The following is a 25742-nucleotide window of genomic DNA, read 5'->3' on the forward strand; positions in this document are numbered from 1 at the left end:
GTGTTAGATAAGGCATTCTCCTGTCCAGCTAATGGCTGCTTTACCAGGGCTTAAACCAAGAGTCTCCTGAAAGATTGGCCCTTTAAAACTTCCCTTCCCAAGCTGCAAATGTTTACAAGACATAAGGATTTCATAAACAGTGTTACTAGATCCAAATAGGGGACTCATGCTAATCATACAATGATTATGAAAACTGAGCACAGCAGTGTGAGATGATCACTAAAGAAAGATTGTGGGGGTGGTGGACATTTTAGGGAAAAAAATAGTCTCAGAAAACACCACAGTTCTATTTAACCATCAATGGTTTTGTCTCAAGTGTCAAAGAGAGGGACCTGGCCTTCTTCTCACCAGCACCATGGTGGTATTAATTAACTAGTGTTCCAGGCTAGACTTGGTTAAGAAGCAAGGAGTTAGACCAAAGTTAATACTTTCAACCTAAGGGTCTAGCAAGGGCTGAGGAACTGGTTGGCTGTGGCTTCACACTACAGAGCATTGGACCAAACCTCCTTAAAGTCATGTGCTCATCTCCAGTGGACTGTCCATGTAGTAGGAACCACCATATAAAGGCTTGGCCTCCCCACTCTCAAGAGCTTGGTTAAAAGGCCACTGAAGTAATAATAGTTCACTACTTATGCAATAAAATTTGTTGGCCTTAATCTCCTCATTAATTAATCCAGTTATAAGGAATAGATCCTCAAATACAGCCAACTCCCACAGCATAACCTGCTCCATTGTTCCAAGACTAGTAGCTGATTTGCTCTGACCAGCACTCTCAAGACTATGTCCTCCATAGAGCATTTTCACCAGCTCCCTACTTCCTTTTAGCCAGTGTTCAGTCTGAAAGTCATACATGGTCTCTTGTTCTCTGACTCAGGAGTGTAGCTGACACCCATTGTGGTCACCCTGCCTGTTTCCCCCGAAATGTTGAAATTAATCTTTCTTAGATATGTTTCCCTTTTCTTTTTTGTTTTCTGGGTTTTTGTTTTTTATTTTTGTGTTTTTGAGATAGGGTTTCTCTGTGTAGCTTTGACCATTCTGGAACTCATTCTCTAGATCAGGCTGGCCTTGAACTCATAGAGATCCTGAGTGCTGAGATGAGTACACCACCACCACCATTACCTGACTTAAAAATATTTTTTGTTTGTTTTGTTTTGGAGGGGTATTTCCATTTTCAATCCAGACTAATTTCTAGGAAGTGAACTTCATATGTTTATTATCTGCATAAAGAAGGAGATAATTTACTTTTGATTAAAATATATGAGCTATTTGGCTCACATTTTGGACCCATCTTCTCTGATGAAGTACTCCCTAACTTATAGATGCTGGTTTGTGCTAACATAGGAGGCTACAGTAGAAAGAGGGGCTGATTCTTGCAGACTAGTTTTATTTCGTTCAGTTCTTTGCTTTCTCATGTGTCCTGAGCTTCAAACTTCTGCCATACAGCGTATTTACATGTGTTCTGTAAACAAGAAAGAACTTAAAGGGACCTCTTAAAATGTAAGAGAGCAGTGATTTAAGATGAGACGCAAACAAGGCTTGAGACATCCTGGAGGTACAGCCATGTAGTCATCCAAGTAAGCCTCTCTAGGGATTGAGTCTCACTTCTATAATAATCCTGAATTTCTATACATATTATGACAGATTTTAAGGTATGTAGATGTCTTGAGGCTTCTGATAATTCAAACATTGTGCATTTTGATCCAATGCCAAGGCAGGAAATGTTTTTCTTCCTGGGCACCAAGTTGTCCATACAGAGGGATCTCTGGCAATAATCTGAAAGCACACATCTATGAGATACTTCTAGGCCACTTTCCCCCATATTCACTTTGGGCTGCCTACTTCCTTCTTTTCAAAATGCTAGTCCTTCTAGATGTCATTAGTAACAGTGATTCTTGGTTTTTTTAATCATGCATCTTTTATGCCTAAATACTGCACCATCATTTTTATCATGAAAAAAAAAAAAACAACTGTTAAACGTTCAAAAATCATCACTGTACTATTCAGAAATGCTCAAGGTTGTAGGGAGACACTGTAGCCCCGCCTCCTAGTAGCCCCGACAGGTGTGCTGGGACACGCCCTTGAGGACGGGGTGAGGGGAGGTCTAAGGTGAAGAGGGAACGATTCTTAAGGGACTGCACACACTTGAAAAGCCCCTTCTCTCTGACCTGGCTGCCTTGCCGCCCCTGGCACACTCTGGCTTGTGTTTGGGCTGGTGTTTATCTGAATAAAGAAACCTTAGCCTTATGGACTACAGGTCATCTTTGAGCACACACTGCACGCAATAATATACAGTTGGCGCCCAACGTGGGTCACACAATTAGTGTATGTCACCAGATATCTAAGCCTATCTGTACCAGATGTGTGTGTCTGATTATGGGTATGTGAACCATGTGTGTACAGGTGCCCACAGAGGCCAGAAGAAGGCATCTGTAGGTAGAGTTTTATCTGTGTCTCAGCACTTGCTCCCAAATAACCACATGGAAACTTATTATTTATAAATGCTCAGCCAATAGCTCAGGCTTATTACTAACTAGCTCTTAAAAGTTAAATTAATCCATTTCTATTAATTTATGTGCTGCCAGATGGCTCATGACTTTATCTGTCCCCCAACATGTCTTGTTCCCTCTGTGTCTCCTGGTGACTCCTCTGGCTCTGCCCTTTACTTCCCAGAATTCTCCTAGTCTGGCTCTCTTGCCAGTAAGCTCTTTACTAACCAATGAAAGTAATGCATTTTATAGCGTACAAAGGTTGTTCCACAGCATCCCCCTTTTTGTCTAATTAAAAAGGAAGGTTTTAATTTTGACATAGTAAAATTGTATACAACAAAAGCAATTATCAAGTAAGATATCCAATACATTTGTATTTGGCAAAATTAGAGAACTACTCTATTATTTATCTTATCTTTTTGAATCAAAAGTTTAATATCTAATTTACTTTACCTATGACTATCTAGTCTTCAACTCCATCTAGACCCCTGATAAAATATTATCAGGGACATCTGGCTGTCTGGACAGTTACCCAAATTTCTTCTGCAATGTTGGGGCATCCAACTTGGCTTCCAGGCCCAGGATACTTGACAGACTTTTCAGTGAAGCAGGAATTTTAAAGAACTGTTCTGCCTTGTTTTGTCAAAGTTCAGCAGTCACTTTCTTTTGTGTCTTGCTTGTCCAATTTGGACAGCATACTGTCAGCAATTGAGGCAAGGACAGTTTCTTGCCCAGTGTCTAGCTTTTGCCACAAAGAAAGCAAACTCTATATGGAGTTTCTTTGATGCACATCATGTTCTCTGCTGCCAGGAGCAGATGTGCCTGACTATTAAAAAAAGTCTTATGTTATTAAAGCATTTTAAATGCCATATTCTTTAGGTTTTTGAAGTGTTTGAAGACCACCTATGTAACCTGGAAAACATACTTAATATGATTATAAGTTGATTATTATAGATGATTAACTACTAACCTGTGTTTCTTAATTATACATTATATTTTTAAATGAGTTGCATAAGCATAATACCACAAACAAGAGTAGAAACATACTTACAGTATAGCAAAAACACCTCAAATTTGTAGTAATAAACCAAAATCCATACCAATGCAAAATATATTGAGATTCACGGTTGCTTTTTGGATTAAAGTAGATTCAATAATCTATCCTTTTATCTCATCATTTCTATATCATATCCCCCTTTAAAAAGAGATCTTTGAATTTAACTCTTTTTTAACCTTTTTTTTTTACTAAGACTGATAAAAAATTGTAACCAAACTCCTTTAAATGATAATAAACATCTATAACCAGTCTTTTGGGAATGTGGTAGTTGTTCTGTCTAGACTGCTTCCTGTTGTCTGGGAGCACTGGCATCTTTGGGGGAACATTGAGAAAATTGGGATAATGATGAAGTCCCAGCTGGAGTAGTCTGTGAGCCTGGACCATCTCAGCCAGCAGCCTTGAAGCTGTTTTAGATGCAGAATTTTGAGGAAACTGCAAAAGGGGCATTTTGAAATGCTGGATCACCTAGGCCATCCATTTTTCATTGGTTTTTGGTCCCCTTATTCTGAAAATACATAAACCTTTAAAGATAACATACATTACAAGTGTGGAATATGTGGTATTCACAAGTCAGCTAAAGATTTTTTTATGTTTGAGCAGGTAAAATATGCATTATATGTCTTGTGGTTCTTCTAGGTTTATTTCTTTTTATGTCTGTAGTCAGGATTTCAGGGAGATATTCCCTGATCAAACCTGATTTTCTTTAACCAGAATGAATCCACAGCTTCTCATTTCCTGTGGAAATAAAAGTATGACCTCTTCCCCATTGCAACATATCTTTTGACTTCCATTTTGAAGCCAAGACATTTTAAAATATATGGGCTGTTTTTAATCCAGCAGTTTTCATAATCCGATAGCATCTGTTTTTCCTTCATTAGCTATCAGAAAATTTAAAGATGACACAATACCATAAAGAATCCAGACTCTCTGTGTATTTTCTACCTTTGTGGCTTAATTACCCTGAACTTACTCTTTGTTCTTTTAATGAATATATATATATATATATCTGAGTTCACTGTTTAGCTACAGCATCATATCAGTCTTGATAGACCTGTATTGCTTTATCTTGTAAGATAGGTATTTGTCATCTTGAAAGTTTGCTTCTCAGAGAACTGAGATAAAATATGCTATTTGTGTTACTCATTGAGTTGCTGGTTGTCATCTTTGGAGTTCAAGGTAAGACCAATACACTTCCATTTCTGGGAAAGCACTTTCATGATTCTCGAGGATTTCAGCCAAATGTCAATCCAAGTACAGCTTGATGCAACAATGATATGACTTGCCATATTTTTATAATGCTGTTTTTTCAAGTGACATTTTTAGGCACAGGAGAAACTAACAAAAACAGAAAGCTGGTGTTAAGAGAAGTAGTGGGTGCCTTCAATTTCACAGCTACACTCTGAGTCACTAGGAATGAGTTGCTATATAAACAAGGCCTGTGCTGGGTTTTTGTATGACAAATTAAGATGAAATAAATCATAACAAGAGTCATGACTTACCCCACCATCTCTGTGGGTAAGGAATCATCTGTTTCAGGATATGTCACAATATTTTTAGCCAGGGCTGGGGTTTCTTTTGAAGACTTGCCTAAGCAGGGGTCCCCTTTCAAACAACAACAAAATAAGCGTTAGCAAATGATGGAGTCTAATTGGAGTAGGATCTACATTGTATTGGTTAAAGGCAAATCACTGGCTCCACTCATACTTGAAGGGATACCGTATGGTCCAGCTTGCCAAAAAGATATTTAGGGCCATAACATACAAAGAGCAGAAGGGTAAGAAGTTATAAGCTAATGCAGCATCCAAATGAACAGTTTTGTCATCCATGGCCCTTCCTAATGGGATAAAGAAGGTGGCATTTATGCAATCTCTTGACCATACTCCAACTTTACCCATTTTTAAATCCCCTTGATTAGCTGCAAATATCAACAAAATATAGACTTAACCTTTTTATTTATTCAGAAACTTTAAAGTCAAGTAAAAGATTGAGGATGTTTTCCTTTTTCAAAAAAAATGAATCTTATTTGCTTGATCTTAAAAGTATAAACTGCCTCACACTTCACAACCTTTTGCAAGTCTCTCTTGAGCTACAGACACCTCAGTTAGCAAAGCGCTTTCTGCACAAGCACCAGCACAAGGATTTGAGTGTGAACTCAAATCAACAAAAAGCTAGAAATGGCAGTGTACCTATAATCCAGAGCCAGGAAAACAGAGCCAGAAGATTCCTGGACTTTCTAAACATCAATCTAGTCAAATGAGTGAGTTTCAGATTCAATAAGGGGCACTATCTCTAAAAGAAGGTGGAACATGATTGAAACATCATCAATTTCTTGCCTCCAAATGCATGTGAACACTCATATGCACAGAGAGAGAGACAGGTACACACACACACACACACACACACACACACACACACACACACACACACACACACACACAAAGAGGGGAGGGAGACTCTCCAGGTAGTCCAGGATAACCATGAACACAGGTATAGACCACCACACTGGCTTAAAATTAATACTTTATTATTTGAAAATTGAGCACATAAACATTTATATGGTTTGGACATAGTATGCCCCCAAGGGGATCAGTACTGGCAGTTGGTTCCTAGAGTAGGATTCTAGTATTAGGAGATGAAGTAAAACCTTTAAGAAGTTGGATCTTGTAGGAGAGTCTTAGACCATGGGTGCTCTTGGAAGAGAGTGGATAATTGTCATGGGACTTAGCTACTTCTTTGGTTGCTATGATAAGAAAAAAAATCTGACAAATGTAGTTTAAGGAAGTAACACTTTGTTTTGATTCATAGTTTAAAGGTAGGCACATTGTATCCACAGTCCAGAAGCTAAGAGTGCTAAATGCTTTGACCCAGCTAACATTCTCCTTTTATACAGTTCAAGTTCTCAGCCCAGGGGACAACATCCACAGTGGGAAGGTATTTCCATCTCAAATGTTCCAATCAACATAATCACCCATAGGAACATGTAGGGACCCATCTTTCGGTGATTCCAGATCTTATCAAATTGATGTTTGAGGTTAATCATCACAGGATGGCTCAGAGAGCTTTAAAAAATAGGCTTCACAGCCGGGCATTGGTAGCGCACACCTTTAATCCCAGCACTCAGGAGGCAGAGGAAGGTGGATTCTGTGAGTTTGAGGCCAGCCTGGTCTCCAGAGCAAGTGCCAGGATAGGCTCCAAAGCTACACAGAGAAACCCTGTCTCAAAAAAAAAAAAAAATAGGCTTCACTTTCTCTGGCATCTTGTTGTAAGATGATTCTTCTCTATAATGCCATCTACTACCAAGTCCTCACTAATGGCTGAACCAGAGGGTCCCACTCTGTCTCCAACTTTGAACCTCCAGAACTATGATCTAAATAAAATTTTTTATACATACATTTAGCCTGCCTCAGGCATTTCATAGTAATAAAAAAGACTAATATAATCAAACATAATTTTATTTCTCAGACCAAAACATTGCCATTTTTACAATATTCTTAGAAAAAAATAGAATTCTTTATTCTTTTAATACTCCTAAATTGACTAAGGGACATGCAACTTATATTAAAATTATTACCATTTAAATAGCATTCAAAATAAGGACACATTTTTTAATTGTAAATGATTGGCTAATAGCTCAGGCTTACATTTACATTAGCTCTTACATTTCAAATTAACCCATATTCCTTATTTATGCTATGCTACATTGTAGGGGATGCTGTAGCCACACCTGCTTAGGGTCTGGCTACAGCATCCCCCACATTACATGGTGGTACCTTTATTAGCATGGCACATTCATCTCCTGTTCCCTCTGTGTCTGGGTGGTGACTCCTGACCTTGCCCTTTTCCTTCCCATTATCTTTAGTTTGGTTGCCCAACCTATACTTCCTTCCTTTGGCCAATCAGCATTTTATTAAATTAATTCGATTGTCAAATCTTTACAGTGTACAAGAGGATTATTCCACAGCATTTTGAGATGATCCAGGAGAGCCAGACAAGGGCCACGACAGGCCCTACTAATAGCCCTCCCAGAGACCAGGCTATAGTTTCAGGAACCAGCTGGAGTTGATCAAGCAATTTTCAGGGAAAACCACAACACAGAGACAAACCAATCAACAGGTGCCCCTTGGCCTTCTGCTAACTCAGCAGATGACCACAATCTTCTGCTAGCTCAAGCAGATCATCACAGTCTCCTGAAAGCTAAAGAAAGCTTTTCCTACCTTGCTGTTGGAAAGTCCCTAACCACTAGAGCCACCAACCAACCAGCCCCCAAGACTAATGTATCTATCCTTCCTGAAATTCCCCTAACCTGGTTTAAAAGGAGGGCTTTCAAGCCATTCCAATATGTTGGAATATTAATTTAAAAAAAAAGCACTTTTGCTGATTGCATACATGATGGTGCTCTTTTATGGACACTTTTCGTGGACCTCAACCCATTTCCTCCTTATTGTCTAATTAAAAGGGAAAGTTTTAACTTTAACATAGTAATAGTATATACAACAAAACAGTTATTAAATAAAAATTATAGTTACAATATCTAGTCTATTAGTATTTAGAAAAATTAGAGTAAATATTCTATTATATATTTTATCTTTGTGACTCTAAAGTTTTATATCTAATTTACCTTTTATCATAATTAAGGAAAACTATAATTATAACTATCTAGTCTTCAACTCCATCAAAGACCCCAAAGGGTTGAAATGTTACTTAATGACGGAGACACCAGGACACCTGGATAGTCACCTAGGCTCTTCTGTGACATTGGGGCATCCAAGTGGAATATCTGACAGACTTTCCTGTGAAGAGGGGGAATTTTGAAGGACTTTCCTACCTTGAAGGACACTTTTTTAAAGTTCAAGCTCAAATATTACTAAGAAAGAATGATTCAACACTATGCTCATTAAGTTAATGGCATTGATGTGCATTCTACCAAATAAGTAGTTTAAAGCTTATTATTATTCACAGGATTCAGTCATAGTATAAAAAGTGATGTTTCCAGTATCTGAGAAACTAATAGATATAATTTATGTTTCTTTTGGCCTTTATGTGTAATGTCCTGGAGCTTGATGGTGAATATATGTAATCTCAGCCCTTGAGAGGAATGCTGAGACAGAAAGATCAAAGTTCAAAGCCAATTTGGAATACATGGTAAGAATGCAATTAAAAATTACCTCAAAAACACTGAAAAATATTTATATAGAAAGTTATGTAAATCAGAGCTATATTAAATCTTTTATGGTCAAGTAATTGTATATTAATAAAGTATTAATTATAACTACCTACTAATGTTTGAAACATATAGAATATTTCATTTCTTATGCTTTCCAAACTTTGATTTTAAAAATGTATATAATTTTGCATAGTCCGAAAAGTAATTGTCACTTTTTTTTGAGGGAAAACTAAACTAAATCAACAGTTTATTTTTAATAAAACAATGTACTTATTTTAGTATCAGAAGTCTTCTTCTTAAAAACTTGGTGGGTGCCATAATTTATAAACCTAATGATGATGATAATTGTACTTTGGAAAATTACTTTTTAATGTGTATGGAACTCCATTAGAGTAAAATGTTCTTTGGACCAGAATTTTGAACCTACCTGGCCTTAATCAGGCCACAATGATAGCAAAATACTATTGATACTTGAGCTGGGTCTTAGAAGAAATAAAAATCTGTATGTTTGGAGACAAAGAGTACTGGCTCCAAGTGGGACTCAACAAGTACCCTCTGTCCTCGTGACACTTTCGTATCTGGAATATTTATGCCCCCAGTAAATGTATTCATCATATTCCAATTGTTATCTAAACTCAACAGTGTCATTCTAGAAAACACACCCCTTTAAGCCCTGTGATAATTACTATCAATTGTCAACATGACAAGATCCAGATTTCCAAGGAGACAAACCTCTGGTCATGTCTATGATAAATCATCTATTAATTGAATTGGGAATACTTACCCTAAATGTAAGTGGCACCATTCTGTGGGCTGAGTGCTAGAAAGCACAAAGCCAAGCAAGTGAGCTGAGCACGGACATTGATGTCTCAGCTTTCCTACTGTGTAAAACAGAGTGACCAGCTGCCTCCAGCTTCTACTGCTATGCATCCCACATGAAACATGATGGACTGCACTCTGAAACTGTTAGCTCAGATAAATCCTTTCTTCCTCAAGTTGCAGGTGACAGGTATTTATCAACCCAATGAGAATAGTAGCTGATGCAATCTCTATCTCTTTGGTCCCTTCTCTAAGCCAGCATCCCTTGCTTCTTTGGGATTCTTTAAAGTTTTTGTGCTATTGTACTAGACTAAAATGGCCCATTCCCCCCTCATCTCCTAAACCTATAGGTTTATATTTCTTTCGAGACCCAGTTCAGGTATCACTTCAAATCAGAGCATTTTATTAAGGAACCTATCTCTCCAGCCTTGTTTCTTTTGGCCAAGGAAACAGAAACCTGTTAAACAATGACCACAACATTATAGTTATCGTGGAGGTTCAGGCCCTCTCAACTGTCTAGCAACAGAGAACTAGTTAATTTATGGTACATCTTTTCAGTTGGACACTCTGCAGCCAATTAACCAAGTCATTTTTTATGTACTACTAAAAAATAATTTTAAAAGCTAGCTTTGGGAAAAATAAGGCATACAATTTTGTATGTGTATAAACTAACAATGAGAGAAAGCTTATATTGCTTTTTTGCTATATATAGGAGTTTATATCTATGTAAATGCTATTGTTTTAACCTCTATTTTTCCAGAAACATGCTGTACATATGTACATGCATAGGAGTATATACATAGTATGTATATATGTATATTAGTATTGACAACACTAGGACAAAATAGATCGAATTGGCATATTGGTTGTTTTGTTTTGTTTTTTTTTTTTCCCCAACTGAAACACCACTTAAGCTGCTGTAACTTCAGGCAAGGCCATTTGGCCCGACTTTCCTTATGGCTGGAACCATAAAGATTCTTTTGCATGAGATGTCCTTCCCACACCAAGGCTAAAGAATGGCCGTGAACACCAGAGGCTATTAATGCGGCTGCAACAGATATAAATAAACAAACTCTGAAGTGGCCCTTATCTTCCACTAACCTCTAACCCTCCTCACCCATTTTTTAGTAACATCCCTAGAATTTATTGCCTAGTCCAGTTATTTATTTGGCCTGCTCTTCCTTCACAAATTTATTAATTTTTTTTGTCTGAAAAATGTAAAAGCATCCATCGTGCTTTGGTCATTTCTTTGGATTTCACTCTGCTGTAAGGATCCCTGTGCGACGAGAAAAACTCTGGGTCTTTTCTCTTTACAAAGCAGCTCCTGACTTAAGTGGGTTCCCAAACAAAGCCAAAGAGCGTCCATGGAGTTAAAGGGAAAGAGAAGAGCAGGGAATTTCTTCCTCTCTACCCTACAATGTGTTATCCATGTGTTCACAATTCTGAGGTTGAGGAAGTTATAGAGATAAGAACAGCAATGGATGGAGCAACTGCAATAAGATTCTGCCATTGCAGTGGCTGACGGAAGCAGAGGCACTCACAGCTAAACACTGAACTGAACTCCTGCAGAGAGGGAGGAGTGATGAGCAAAGGGGTCAAGACCAGGCTGGTGAAACCCACAGAAACAGCTGACCTAAACCAGGGGGTGTTCATGGACCCCAGACTGATGGCTGAGAAGTCAACATGGGACTGACCAAGGCCCCCTGAACGTGGGTGTCAGTGAGGAGGCCTCGGCGATCTATGGGGCCTTTGGTCGTAGATCTGTATTTATCCCTGGTGTAGGAATGGACTTTGGGAACCCATTTCACATAGAGGGACGCTCTCTCTGCCTGGACACATGGGGGAGGACCTAGGCCCTACCCTGGATGATATGACAGACTTTGAGGATCCCCCATGGAGGGCCTCACCCTCCCTGGGGAGCGGAGGGAGGATGGGTTGGAGAGTTGGTGGGGGCAAGGGAGGAGGGGAGGGAGAGAGATCTGGGATTGACATGTGAAGCAGGCTTGTTTCTAATTTAAATAAAAATAAATTAAAAATAAAGATTCTGCCTTTGCTGTTGTCAGGGCTGATGGTTTTAGAAAATATAATGCCTTTAGTACCACACTAGTCTCTGGGTCATGCATACCTTGGGGAGGGAAATGTGGAGGGTGGAGGGAAGCCCAATGAACCCTGCTCACCCCACTTCAAGACACTCTTGTGTTGATGCTGTCTCTGGTTGACACTGTCTCTTGTTTTTGGGTTGTTCTGGCCTTTGGTTTGGCTCCACCTCATGGCCAGTTTCTCTCTATCCTGACCCATTCTTTCTTCCACTTCCCAGAGAAAAGAAACTCATATAGATAAAAGATCTTGTTCTCCTATCATTTTTTATCATTCTTTTCTTTCAAGGTTATCTTGATTACTTGAGAGCCCTAGCTTGATTACTGGAAGCCCGGACCCATCAAGGCTCAAATTCTTTCTCTGCTACTTGGGCTATAGGATAAGCTACATGATTATCCTGAATTTTCTGTGAGGATGACTGTCTTAATCACTATTTTGTTGCTGTGAAGAGACACCATGACACAGACAACTTACAAAAGAGTGCATTGGCTGGATAGATGAATCGGTGGTTAAAAGCATTGACTTCTCTTCCAGTTCAATTCCGGTCTTGAGTTCAATTCCCAGCAACCACATGGTGGCTCACAGCCACCTGCAGTGAGATCTGGTGCCATATTCTGTCCTGCAGGGACACATGCAGGCAGGACACTGTATACACAATAAACAAATCTTTCTTTAAAAAGAAAGAAAGCATTTAATTGGAGGCTTGCTTACAATTTCAGAAGGTAAGTTCCATAACTATAATGGTGAGGGCAGACAGGCATGGTGCTGGAACCATAGCTAAAACTTGTATCTTATCCTTTAGTTGGAGGCAAACAGAGGGATACTGGGCCTGGTGTAGGTTTTTGGAATCTCAGAGCTTATTCCTAGTGAGCCATCTCCAACAAAGCCACACCTCTTAATCCTTCCTAAACAATCCACCAAGTGGGAACCAACCATTCAAATATGTGAGTCTATTAGAGGGGCATTTTTCATTTAAGTGACCAGAGTAACAATAGAAATTGATCTTCAGGCACAGGGTCAAGTCAGTTCAAATTTAAGCATGGATAAGGAGGGTTTAGTGGATCCTCACACAGCAAAGGAGCTATTGTTAGTTGATAACTGCTCAAGATGGGAGGGAGGATCAATTTTCTTCATTGATGCAGGCCCTGAAAGGGGCTTCAGTAGATGGTCCTACATTCATTCACTTAAAAAGAGCTCTAGGAAGAGTTTGTGGGTTTAAAAAGAACAAAACAAAAACCATGAAGTTGAAATTGGGAAGGAAGAATGATAAGGGTGATAGGAAAAACTTGGAAAGGAAGGAATGTAGATTTTATTAAGACATTATATGCATGTATGAAATTCTCAAACAATGAAAAAATTAAGGAGAGGATATTCACTGCTCTGTGGGAATCCTTAACCCAGTATTGAGGACGGAAAACTTGGGGCAACAAGAGTTAAATTGGCACAGGAGCGGTGATGCATATGTTCTGTTTTCATGGGTTAAATTTTATATCTCCAAGTTCCCACCCTGCTTCTCTGCCTCTGGGATAACCCAGTCCTACTCACAAACACTCAGAACCCCTGAACATGGATGTTAGTAAGGAGGCCTCGGCAATCATTGGGGCCTCTGATAATAGATCAGTACTTATCCCTAGCATATGAATGGACCTTGGGAGCCCATTCCACATAGAGGTATACTCTCTCAGCTTAGACACACGGGGGAGAGTCTAAGCCCTGCTCCAAAGGCTATGACAGACTCTGAAGATCCCCCATGGAAGACCTCACCCTCCCTGGGGAGTAGAAAGGAGATGGGATTAGAGGGTTGGTGGGGAGCAGGGGAGGAGGGGAGGGAGAGGGAACTGGGATTGACAAGTAAAATAATTTTGTTTCTAATTTAAATAAAAGAGAAAAAGAAAAAAGGTAAATTGGCTTTGAACTTTATAAGAAAATGAAGTACTCTATGTGAAATCAAGTGGACCACACAGGTTAGGGATGTCCTTGAACAAAATGGTTATCACTGGGCACCAGCTGGCATTTAGCTACAGCTGTCAAGAAGTCCTTGGGAATCACATTTGACCCTCAAAGTAGGTCATAGTATATTCTGGTTCATTAATAGACAGATCTCCAAGCATAAATGTATCTCCTTGTTTGGATTGCACAGTCTGTCCTCAGAAGAACATTGAAAAGGCAAGAGCCACATGCCTCCTGGCATAGAAGTTAAATGCTCAACTCATGACTCTCAGATTGTTGTGAGTACTGTCATGCTGCCCTTGAATTTATCTCTTACACACAAGAATTTCCTAACATGGACATGGAGAATCATCTCCTTTCCTTCCTTCCGTCTTTCCTTCTTTCCTTCCTTCCTTCCTTCCTTTCTTCCTTCCTTCCTTATTTTCTTCAGTTCTATCCCATTCTCTGTCCCCATTTAAACCAAACTCTATGCATATGTATACATATATAAATATACATGCATGTATATCCATATAGATATATACATGTGTATATAGAGAGATTTATTTATATGTGTCTATATCAGATATGCATCCTAGTAATAAAATTATGAAGCATTGGCCCACAAAATTGTGAAAGCTGAGAATTCCAAGACCTCCCTACAAGTTGAAGACCCAGAGGAGCAGGTAGTAGAATTCAATCTAAGACCCACAAAACAGGGGAGCAGGCCAGTGGTGTGACTCCTAGTCCAAAGACAGTAAAGTCCGTTGCTCCCAGATCAAACAGCAGAACTAGAAGCAAAGGGTGGACTCATTTTCTTTATCCCTTGGTTCTCTCCAGGCCCTCAGTGGACAGGGAATCACCCACCCACACTGAAAGGTGAACTCCACTGTTGTGTCTTCCAAATCTCAGCAGGGTGTGGTAACACGTGCCAGTAATCTCAACACTTGGGAGGCTGAGCCGGACCTACTGTGCCTTGCTCTATCAAGCAAGGCTCTACCAAGAACTTATTCTCATGTGCTGGGGATTTTAGCCTTTATCTCAGCCTATGTGAGATTTCTTGGCAGGGTTGTTCTCTTGGCTAAACCGTTCTGCTTCTTGTGAAGGAGCAAGTGTTTTGTAAGCAGTTCTTTGGTATCCTGAGGCTTGGCACTGCACGACGTACTTGCTTGAAGACAGTCCAAAAGAACACAGTGGCTTGGACCGTCCAAGGATCAGCTTCAGGAAAGGTGACCTGATACAGCCTCTGCACTTACAGCTTATTCTCCTCACTCCTGTCTATGTGCCGAGCCCATATGTTTGTTGCCCTTCAAGGAAGAAATGTGGCTTTTAAATAAAACAAGAATGTAACAAAACAAACAGGAAAACCGTCCACACTGTGAGGGGGTGCAGAGGGGAGCTTGGGCTTCAGCGGCTCAAGCTGGCCGTGGTGCTCAGAACCTGTGCCAGATTCCTTGCTACTTGGCAACAGACTGAAGTCAGCTGCTCAGGCTAAGGTCCCAAATGAGTCTGCTTTCTTCGTGTCCTGCAAATTTGGCTGGAGGAGGTAGACCCCTGCAAATGTCCAAACAGGAGTCCTACCTGTGATGCAAAGAGGTCACAGGTGCCTCAGACTCATGGCTGCCACATTCATCCATGTTGCTATCTATGCATACTTGTACAGAGGACTGTCAGCAGAGGTTGTGGAGCATATTCAACATGGAAGCAACTGTTCTGAAAGAAGCATTTATTTCATGACCCATTCCGAGTTATGGTCAGGCTGAGGAGAAGGCTCAGTGGGTAAAGCAAGTTTCAGGACCTAAGGTCCATCCCCAGAACCTACATTCTAAAAAGACAGCACACGCTTGTAGGTCCGGGTCTGAGGAGGCAGAGGTGGGAACTTGTTGATGAACCAGCCCAGTCTATTTGGTGAATTCCAGTCTCAAAAAGATGGGCAACACCCAAAGAACAATACTTGTGATAGACCTCTTTAACCTCCACATGTGTCTGTGCATACTGCGCCCACACAAACATACATACAAAGAGTAATAAAAGGAAGTCAGAACTTGTTATAAGATTCAAATTCAGGAACACAAAAGCACAGATGGGGTTAGTTCATTTCTCTGTTTTAGAGAATTGCCCAGGGGATCAAACTTTACTAGCCAAATAAATGCTTCTATTCAAAGAAGCAGGTTCCTACAGAACATTAACTATTCCCCACTGGACACTTAAAATCGTCCTTTGCTCCACCAGTATAGGAGGCAGGACCTTGACTTTGGAATCAATCACTAGGGTGGTAGAGCAAATGAAGGCAGAATTTCCTTCAAAATGTGTATTGCCATTTCTAAGAAGTGTCATTTCAACTTCTGCCTTTTTCTTTTTTAATAGAGAAAAAAGCTGTGTTAACAAAATGTGTTCATTCTGTGCACTCAAAGCAGAACTTCCTGTTTCCTTCCTTTTAGAAGATGAGCAAACTGACCCAAGGAGTCTGAAATTCTCATGAGGTCAGCATCTCTATGGGGAAACACTTCACTCAATCAAACCTAGAGGGATCTGGCAGTGGTGGTAAATTCCTGTTATCCCAGCACTTGGGAGGCAGAGACTAGAAGATAAGGGTTCATGAACAGCACAGTAAATCCATGTCTCAAAGAAAGGGAAGAAAGACAGGGGCAAGGATAACAGGAAATATTAGCAATGAGAGTGAGACAGAGACTGTCTTATTCGATCATAACAGAGTGGCGAGGCATGTTTAGGTGGATAAGCCAGGCCATCAGAATGAGAGGACCAGGGGAGAACTGGGGCTTACTTGATCAAAGCTGTGCTCCAGGCAAGAATCTCTTCCTTCCAGCTTTTACAACTAAAAGAAACTTCATTTCTACTGTCTGAGCGACTATAGATATTTTCTTACAGTAAACCAGTAAACAAGAAATACATCAGGAGATTAACTTCTAACAAAAATATACAACTGTATGCAACTTGTGATGTTTGATATCATTGTTTGCTCTCGAGGATTTGGTAATCTCTCATGATCTCTTTATATTCAATTATTTTCACTTTGATACCTACTTTTTGTATCCTTTCTTTTGAAGATTGCCTCCCCAGGTATAATCTTAAAACTTGGATATGCCCCTGCAGACAGCAGGTCTACGTACCCTCTCTATCATCTGATATCTGTAGAATGACCTACAGACACACCCACCAAATTATTGTAAAAGTGATGATGATGGGACTGTAGTTCCACTTCCTGGGAACAGGCGCTGCTTTTTACATATGTGTGAATCTACATAGGATGCACCATGCCCAGTTCATCCATTTGACAACAGAATGGACCAGTGTATAAGTGGAAGTTTTAGAGGATGCTGAAAGATACAGGATTGACACAGACTGTCAATCACCTTTGCATTTAGAATTCAAGTTGCACTCTATTCAGGGTTTTGTTTTGGTTTGTTTTTTTAGTTTGATTGGGGAAAAGAGAGTGCTTAAGATTCTTCTGGCTACTTAACAGTGGTGAAAATCAGAAGCTAGTATATGACCCGTGAGGGGATCAAGAGCTTTGAAACTGTTAATCTCAGAGACAAACTTTAGTAAAAACATGTACACACACAAAACTCATGATAGCAGCCACAAACATAAGGGAATGAGGAAGAAGATGCACACAGAGACTCTTTTCCTGCCTGGTACCCCCTCTCAAATGCACCTCTGATAAACTAGTGCAGTCTTGGATGGGTACTTGCATGCACAGGGCTTACCTCTGTGTGAAATACAACATTCAGCAGCTCTGTCAAACACAAGTTGTTCCTTGAAATGACAGTACTTATGGGTCTGTGATGAATGCTGTTTGTAGTACAAAGTATTTTCTATGGAAATAGAACCCTAAATTACAATGAATTGACTTGCATAAAAAAAAAAAAACACTGCAAGCCATGCTCACTTGTGTATTGCCCCTGTTCCATACTTGCTGTTCTTGTATCTCAAGAAGGGTGGGTGGGACAGGGACACGTATGTACACAGGGAAAGGAATCTTCTTCGTATCATTTCCCAACCCCTGCTTTGACACTGCCACCATGCCCAATTTGAATATGTTTCATTTTTACATTTACAAGAAAATGAAAAGCAGTTTCCTTTCTATTATTTGATATGTAGAAGGGAGTTGATTGTGTCCAACAGAATCTCTCACATCTTAATTCCTGTTTTCTTCTCTGTGTCACATGTGCAAGCTCGGGCACTGGCAGCTTGTCCACCACACCCCTGCTCAGTCTCTTGCTTATTAACCTTTTTAAAATTATGGACTTTCTTTTTTATTATATATATATATTTATATTTATATAAAAAGAGCAATAGTGGCAATATGTTATGCATCAATAGCAGCAACAGCTTTTCCAGGTTCTGTAGAATTATGGACTTTCTTGAAAACATAATTACTCTGACCTCAAATAAAAACCCACAAACACACATGCACACAAACCCACAAAATTCTAGTTGGTTGTGATGGTAGATAGCTATACTTCCAGAACTAGAGAGATTGACACTAGAGGACCCCAGCAATCTGAGTCCAGCCTAGGCTACACAGTGAGTTTAGAGCTGGCACAGACTGCATAGCAAGACTCTACTTCAAAAAGACACAGAAACAAAGAAAGGAAAGGATAAAATTTACATCATCTCCACCTCAGTAATGCAGGACCAAGAGGCAAGCCTTGGCTGACAAATGGTTGCACATGAATGATCTCTTAGGCAAGTGAAAACTTAAGGCTGGTTAAGCACTACTGGAATTAGCACCGCAGAAGCAATAGAAAAACGACTAAGAATTGGAGGTCAGGACAGAAAGATGTCTCAGAAGGTAAAGGCGCTTGCACCAAGACTATCAAGAATTGACAGCCTTAGTTTGATCCCTATAATACACATGGTGGAAGGAGAGAACCAACTCCCATAAATGTCCTCTGATCTCCATATATGTACCCATGGCACATGGGTGAATGGGCACATATGCACAAACACATATACACACACACACAAGAAAAATGGAAAAAAACAAATTGAGAATTTGGGGATAGAAAGATGGTTCGGTGGTGGTTAAGAGCAAGTAGTGTTCTTCCAGAGGACGAAGTTTGGTTCCGAGCACCCATGTCAAGGGGCTAACAACCACCTTTAATTCCAGCTCCAGGAGTGGAGAATCCATAGGCACACACACACACACACACACACACACACACACACACACACACACACACACACACACACACGTAAGTACAAATAAGGCTTTAAAAGTTAAAAGAAATTGAGGATGTCCTGGGCTCCATAGTTAGACTCTGTCTCTACAACAAATAAGCAAAAATTAAAATAAAATAAAATAAGAGGCATTGGGGTAACTGTGGGAAATTTGAAACCTACAAAATATTTCACAATTGGCATAAAACTTCATCTAAGTCAATATATTTTTAAGTAAGAAGAAATTACTAAAGGGGAAGAGGGTTATTTGGATTTCTCATATCCAACAGTGGTGCCTTTGATTGATGGATTATGAGTTGCATCACTGTTAAGATAGAGGATCTTAGATGATTGTCTAGCTGTTACAATAGAATTCATCTTCAACAATATTCAGCAATAGATGAGGTTAAGGTGGTATTTCTCTATAAATAGTTCATTTATTTTAGTAGCAAAATGGAAAGTAACAAAATTGTATGTCCAAGCAAATGTATACTTAACAAGACCACAAAAATCTATTAAAAATAGATGTAACCTTTAATGTTTATTTCACATTAATGCATCACATTAATTAGATAATAAATAGTGTTATTTATTATCTAAGTACATCCAGTTATGCTAATTTACAGGGTTTTTTCACATAGTCACCTTCCTGATATACATACAATAGAACACAGAATACATCTGCAATATTCAGCCTGTCAGACCTTGCCTGGAACAAACAAGATTCTCAGTAGCTTTATTATTTGACATGTGGATAAATACAGTTCTCAATAATTAGCATGAATCAAGACTGCTGACAAAGAAAATAAGTACATTCTTATTCCATCTGGGGATTTGCGCACTTGTTCACTTTAACATGGTCTTCTAACTGTTGAATTACAATTCAGTGCACAATTTCTGGGAGGTCCTTAGAATATACCAAGTGGCTTAGGTAGTTATTTCTAGAGCTCTTAAAATCGTTGCAGAGTTGACATGAAAGACCTACCACCAATGTAGCAGTGTTAAGATTGTAGTGCTGTGTATTCACTTAGGTATTTTCAAAAGTGGTAATCAACAAAAAAGATCTTGCCAGACTAGAAAATGAGCAATTGTTGTTTCCATGAGATGAAGGAAAAAAGGAAAAAAGAAAAAAAAAAAAAACAAAAAACAGACCAGTGCAACACAGTACTAATTTAAAAAGAAACAATCACACTGAAGTAACAAACTGAAAACTTTAGTTAAAACTTCATAAAATTAAAATATAAGACAGTTGTATTATGACACTAGATGACTACGTGCTCATTCTGTTCGATGTTGCCCATGAGATCTTTTGTGTCACTTGTTCCTGGAGTCTGATGACTGTCAAAGTAGAGAGTGTTTTCAAAGGTGGCCTCTTGAGGTATGTGCAGTGCACGCCTTTTCTTATAAAGGAAATAAGCAGCAACACCAGCACCCATCAGGATCAGGAGGACCACAATGACCACTCCGGCTGCTCTGGAAGACCCTTTGGGTTGAGGATCCATCTTCCTCTGGTCAGCTTATAGACAAATCAAACCATTAGCAAACAAGTGGAGGAGGGCCGGGGGTTGATGCTATGGAAAACAGTACTGCTGGTCTGGCTGGGAAGCTGCGATGCATGAATATTCTTTTAAATGGCATTTGTCACAAGAAGTTAGTGTAACATTAAGGACACTTTAACATGTTCAGAAGGTGATTTAGTTGTTAGACTATTTCCCCTCTATCTGCCATGCTGAAGTAGCCCATCAGTTGAAGTCTACACATATACCTCACATTAAAATACTTGAAAAATGGCTGGAGGGGAGGCTCAGTGGTTAGGAGCACTTAATGCTCTTCCAGAAAACCAGTGTTGATTCCCAGCACCCACCTCTGACAGCTGACAATTGCCTGTAACTATAGCTCCAAGAGATCTAATGGTTTCTTCTGCTCTTCCAGGAATCCATACATATGTGGCAGCCCATCCTCCCTCTCTCTCTCTCTCTCTCTCTCTCTCTCTCTCTCTCTCTCTCTCTCTCTCTCTCTCACACACACACACACACACACACACACACATACACAGAGATCCATATATACATATAAATATACATTACCAAAAAATAAAAATATTTTTTAAATGAAATAATAATTTAAGGCTACTTACAAACATATTTCCAGAAGGTAAGTAAAATGGTGGTGGTGGTAGTAGTTATAGTAATTACAAACAATATCTTAAAACTAGAGTAAGGTAATAATGGAAATCTGAACTCCTGAATTAATTAATAAATAAATGTCACCCATGAGATTAATAAGGTATTTAGAGGCAAGCCATAAACCTCACTTTGAGTTTCTTTAGCAACCACTAAAATAGGTAGAATAGGATCAGTTGCCTAATCCATGTTGTCTACAAAGACCTAGAAAGACCTTGAAGGAAAAGTCTTCCAAGGGATCTCACAAGGTAACATTTTTTAATACAACAACATCTTCAAGAACTTTTAAAGATAAAAATACCAATCTGACTCCAAATCTGCCTTTCCTAAACATCATAAAAGGTAGATTGTGGCCTAATGACAATGGTGAGCATAAGCCATTCCACTAAAAGTGAAAGAGAAGGAGGGATAGTATGGCTTTAAATAAAAAAAAAAAAAGCTGAATCATATAATGCTGACCTTGAGGTTTCATAATGATCTTACCTTTTGTTGTAATGGATGATGAATGTGTAGTTACAGGATCAATAACTGTTGGAAAGAAGGAAAATAAATAGTTGTAAAAATCATAATCACTACATGTAAATAAATCATATTCAGTCAGAGATGCATGGCATTTTCCATCTGTGATGTGACATGACACAGGAGCACGCATGAATGGTATATATCTGTATCTTCAGCTATCCCCTACCTACATAGATACCTACTTAGCTACCTGTCCATCTATCCATCTTATATCTTTCTATGCAACTTTAGCATCCTATACCTATGTGATGAGTTTGAATACACTAGAAGATTTGTAAACATGATCCTTCAAGTTTTCTTTGAGGATTAATACATCTAAATAGCTACTAAATCCACTTGTAACTGAAATATTCTAGGCTAGGCATCTTGAAATTGGCACACCAAAGTCTAAAATGTTACAAGACATTTGAATGAAAAGTAAAACAAGATACCAGCATTGGTCCTGGGGCTGTAATCACAACTTTACACTAAAGGGTGTAGAATCCTAAAGCAGAGTTATAGATGAAAAATCTATGCAGTTTCAAAACAATAGCACCTATTGAAACAAAACAACTTTATCCAATTGTTGGCTTACTTACTTGACTGATTACAGTCATAGGAATCAAAGTCTGGGTCTTACCCATGCCAAGCAAGTCATCTACCACTGACCTACACCCCAGGCCTCCTAATTCATTTATTTCAGATTCCAACTAATAATCTTCTCTTGGGAAAGATAATACATAAGGTAGAAAAGCATAAAAATATCACTAAAGTCCCGTCAGCAGCACACAGAAATTTACCAGCTGTTTTTCCTTTTATATTCTACCTTTCAGTCACAGAGGCTGAGTTGGTTTTACATAGTTTAATCCTCTGGCTTCTGGACTAGTGACAGCTTTGCCCCTTTCCCTAACTTGGTAACACTTTGGAGATGGGCTGTTCAGACTGCTTGCAACTTAGCAAAACATTACAAATGCATCAATAAACCACATTAGGCAGACAGCTAGTACCTCTCTCTCAAAGCTACAGGAAAAGCTGGCAAAGGGGCTGCAACTACCCTAGTCCTTTGCCTTCATGTTACAGTTGGAAAGAAGTGGTGATCTGGGAACATATTTCCATACTACAAAAATTTTAACTTACTTTTTGGCATTTTGCAAATAAATCCTTTGTAGGAAGTACAGTGGATGTTATTCCAAAACCCGGAAGATGAAGATAAAACTACACAATCATTCCGTTCACCAGAGGGATCACCCGTGTTCCAGTTGACAAAGGAAACAGGATTATTGTTCAGCCAAAGCCACTTCCCTGGTCATCAAAAACCAACAAAAACACAAGTTAAAAACAAACCTTAAGTCCCTCCTCAATGCAAAATTTTTTTGTTTGTTTTGTTTTTACTGCAAAATGTTTAAGCCTAATATTTTACACTAGAACCAATAGTTTCTGCAGGTCGATTTCTTCCAGGCAAAGACTCTAATAAGGAATTATTACAGGGAAGAAAAACATGAATACTCTTGTTAGATTGCTTTAGTTGAAAATGTATCTCTACTTAATGGAAAAAAACTTATACTTACCTTTCCTAAAATTTTATTATGGCAAAAAGAAAGGGAAACTGTTCTCTGAAAATTCTTTAACTAACTTAGCTACAGGAGAATTTTCTAATTAACAACTTTCAGGGCTGGACAATATTTAAATCATTTAAACTTTTGGTTATTGTAAATAAAAGTATGATTCTAACTTTCCACACTAACCACAGTTAACCATTATTTAAGGCAAAGGCCTCTAGATCCAAAGCACTGTTTCATATACAACACTTTTTAAGTATTAGCTATTAAATAATGGCTTTGTGAGAGTTACCTTCAACATTTCGGAACATGCCTATCCAAAAATTGGTTTTACTTTTAAGAGGTTCAGCACGATAAGACAGAAAACTGGATTCAGCAGCAGTTTCAATGGAAGCCAGGGAGGCACCTGCAAAATATAAGATGAGAATGAGGATGAGGAGAATGAGAGTAGCTGAAAATATTCCCAGGAACAGTCCTGATGTTAGGAACAACAAATGCCAGCCTGAGCTCTACTCAAGACACCGTGTGTGTGTGTGTGTGTGTGTGTGTGTGTGTTATTTCAGTGCCATGCACAGAATTATTCAAAGAGGAAACGGAAGCTAAACACCAGTCAGTCCACATACAACTGACAACTCACCATCAATCACCAGTGTTAGCTGTAATAGTAAAATCCTACAGCATACTAATAACTAATACCTTTTAAACAACCATAACAGTTTGCTTTGGACTGTAAATTGTCCTTCTATTGTCTTTATAAGGCTGTATACTTGTTAACCCATTTTACAGATAAGAATAGTAAAGCATACACAGAAGTAATTCATTGCCTGGGGTCCCAGAATTAGCTGGGCACAGTCATGGGGTGACCCAGGCATTCTGAACCTGAAGAAGGAATATATAGTCATGTGGTAGCTATCCTATGTACTGGATTCTGAATTATCTCCTTGGTGGTTGCTAATTGCATGATTATTCAATCCCCTATTGAATATATTTCACAGCTAATAAGCATTTCAAAACACTCAGACATGTTTTGATGAATGAGAATCACTCCTTTTGGGCTGGAGAGATGGCTCAGCCGTTAAAGGCTAAGCTCACAACCAAAAATATAAGAGAATCACTCCTTTCATCTGCTACATAATACAACACCTAAAACTGAAAATAAAATCTCTGCATATTCACTGTAAAATTAAAAAAGAAATGTTTGAATGAGGAAACCTCAAAAATCTACAGGACCTCCTGTGGTAGTTCAATACTTATCCCTAGCATAGGTGTGGTCTTTGGGAGCCCATTCCACATAGAGGAAAACTCGCTGAGCCAAGACACACAGGGGTGGGCCTAGACCCTATCCCAAAGGATGTAATAGATTCTGATGACACCCTATGGAAGGCCTCACCATGCAGGGGGAGCAGAAAGGATAAATGATAGGCAGGGTTTTAGTTGGTGGGGGTGGAAAGGGAGGAGGGGAAGGGGAGGGAACTGGGATTGTCATGTAAAACAGTCTTGTTTCTAATTCAAATAAAAAATCTGCAAAAGTAAAGAAAGAAATGTTTGCGCAACACGAAAGAATTTTTACGTTAATTTGAAAAGTCAAAGACATATTTCTGATGCCCTTCTGCAAAAGAGATGGGAACACTTTCTTAACTACAGGCTTGAGAGGGGTGTGTGTGTGTGTTTGTGTGTGTGTGTATGTGTGTGTGTACATGTGCACACATGCATGTGATTTTGATAATAACAGATACCACTATGGGCTTTGAATTGTCCTGTTCTGGCTGCCCTCTCTCTAGCTCTGAGGTACCTTTGACAGCCCAAATCCTCAAGGTCACAGTGAAAAATAGCAGCTCGGTAGCAACAGGGATGTCAGGATGAAATTTGGAGTGCTTTTCAAATCATGAAGTTTATTATAATCCTCATAGCAATCACTAACAACATAACTAAACAGGAAATACTGGTTCCTCAGCTTAAAGTGGGACTGTGACCCAAAAAGCTCACTGCATAGTTCAAAAATTGTAAGTTGAATGAACCACTGTAAACTGGGGACCACACATACAATGAAAGAAACAGAGATGTTTGTTCTTAATACAAAAGAAGGCAATACTGGAGGAATGGTGAAACTAAGACATAATATATACTGGGAAAAATAGAAAAGTAAAAAACGTAAAAGATCCTTTCAATATTTACACTAAGTGTAAACGGCTTTAACACAAACTTATAAACAGATTTACAGAATATCTACATTTATTAATCAAAAGATCAAACCACATGATATCTAAAAAAAACCATACTTGAGCTCCAAACACATAAATCAATTGAAAGTAAAAGCACTGTAGAAGATATTCTACACAAACAGTTGCGTTAAAAATGCCAGAGGAGCTGTACCAATATCAGACAACAACAAAAAAAGTGATTCTTAGATGAAAAAATATCATTATAGACATTCAATAATGGTAAGGTTTCAATTCACAAGGAAAACAGAATCCTACTTGACATGTGTGCATCTGACAACAGGGCCTCCAAACATACAAATGAAGAAAACTAAATGGGCAGACTCCATCTCACTCAGGATTGAAAGTACAAAGTCAAGAGCGGTATCAAATGAACATGAAGGGAACTAAAGGGAACGAGACTGTAACACCTGACCCCGCTGCTGAACAGAAAACTCTGAATGAGGCCATAACGAAAATATAGTAAAATGGCAACAGCAAAACAACCAGTGATATTTCATTAAATGGTTTTTAAATATTTTGTGAGACACTGTCTTGTGCCAGG

At 39.0% G+C, this 25742-nt stretch overlaps 1 protein-coding gene across 2 annotated transcripts in view; it reads right to left on the reverse strand.

Annotated features, from left to right (window-relative positions):
- Positions 1 to 19936: 19936 nt before the first annotated feature.
- The window catches only part of Mrc1 (mannose receptor C-type 1), an 87842-nt gene continuing 82036 nt past the window's right edge, over positions 19937 to 25742 (reverse strand). For both annotated transcript variants that reach the window (XM_027405251.2, XM_035441485.1), the window contains exons 27-30: positions 23272 to 23385; positions 22558 to 22722; positions 21403 to 21447; positions 19937 to 20252 (exon numbers count right to left, since the gene is read on the reverse strand). In XM_027405251.2, the coding sequence (XP_027261052.1) occupies positions 19999 to 20252; positions 21403 to 21447; positions 22558 to 22722; positions 23272 to 23385 (578 nt within the window). In that variant the 3' untranslated portion in view covers positions 19937 to 19998. The remainder of the gene's footprint in view (positions 20253 to 21402; positions 21448 to 22557; positions 22723 to 23271; positions 23386 to 25742) is intronic.

Source organism: Cricetulus griseus, chromosome 3 (genome assembly GCF_003668045.3).
Source record: "Cricetulus griseus strain 17A/GY chromosome 3, alternate assembly CriGri-PICRH-1.0, whole genome shotgun sequence".
Classification (NCBI taxonomy): Eukaryota; Metazoa; Chordata; class Mammalia; order Rodentia; family Cricetidae; genus Cricetulus; species Cricetulus griseus.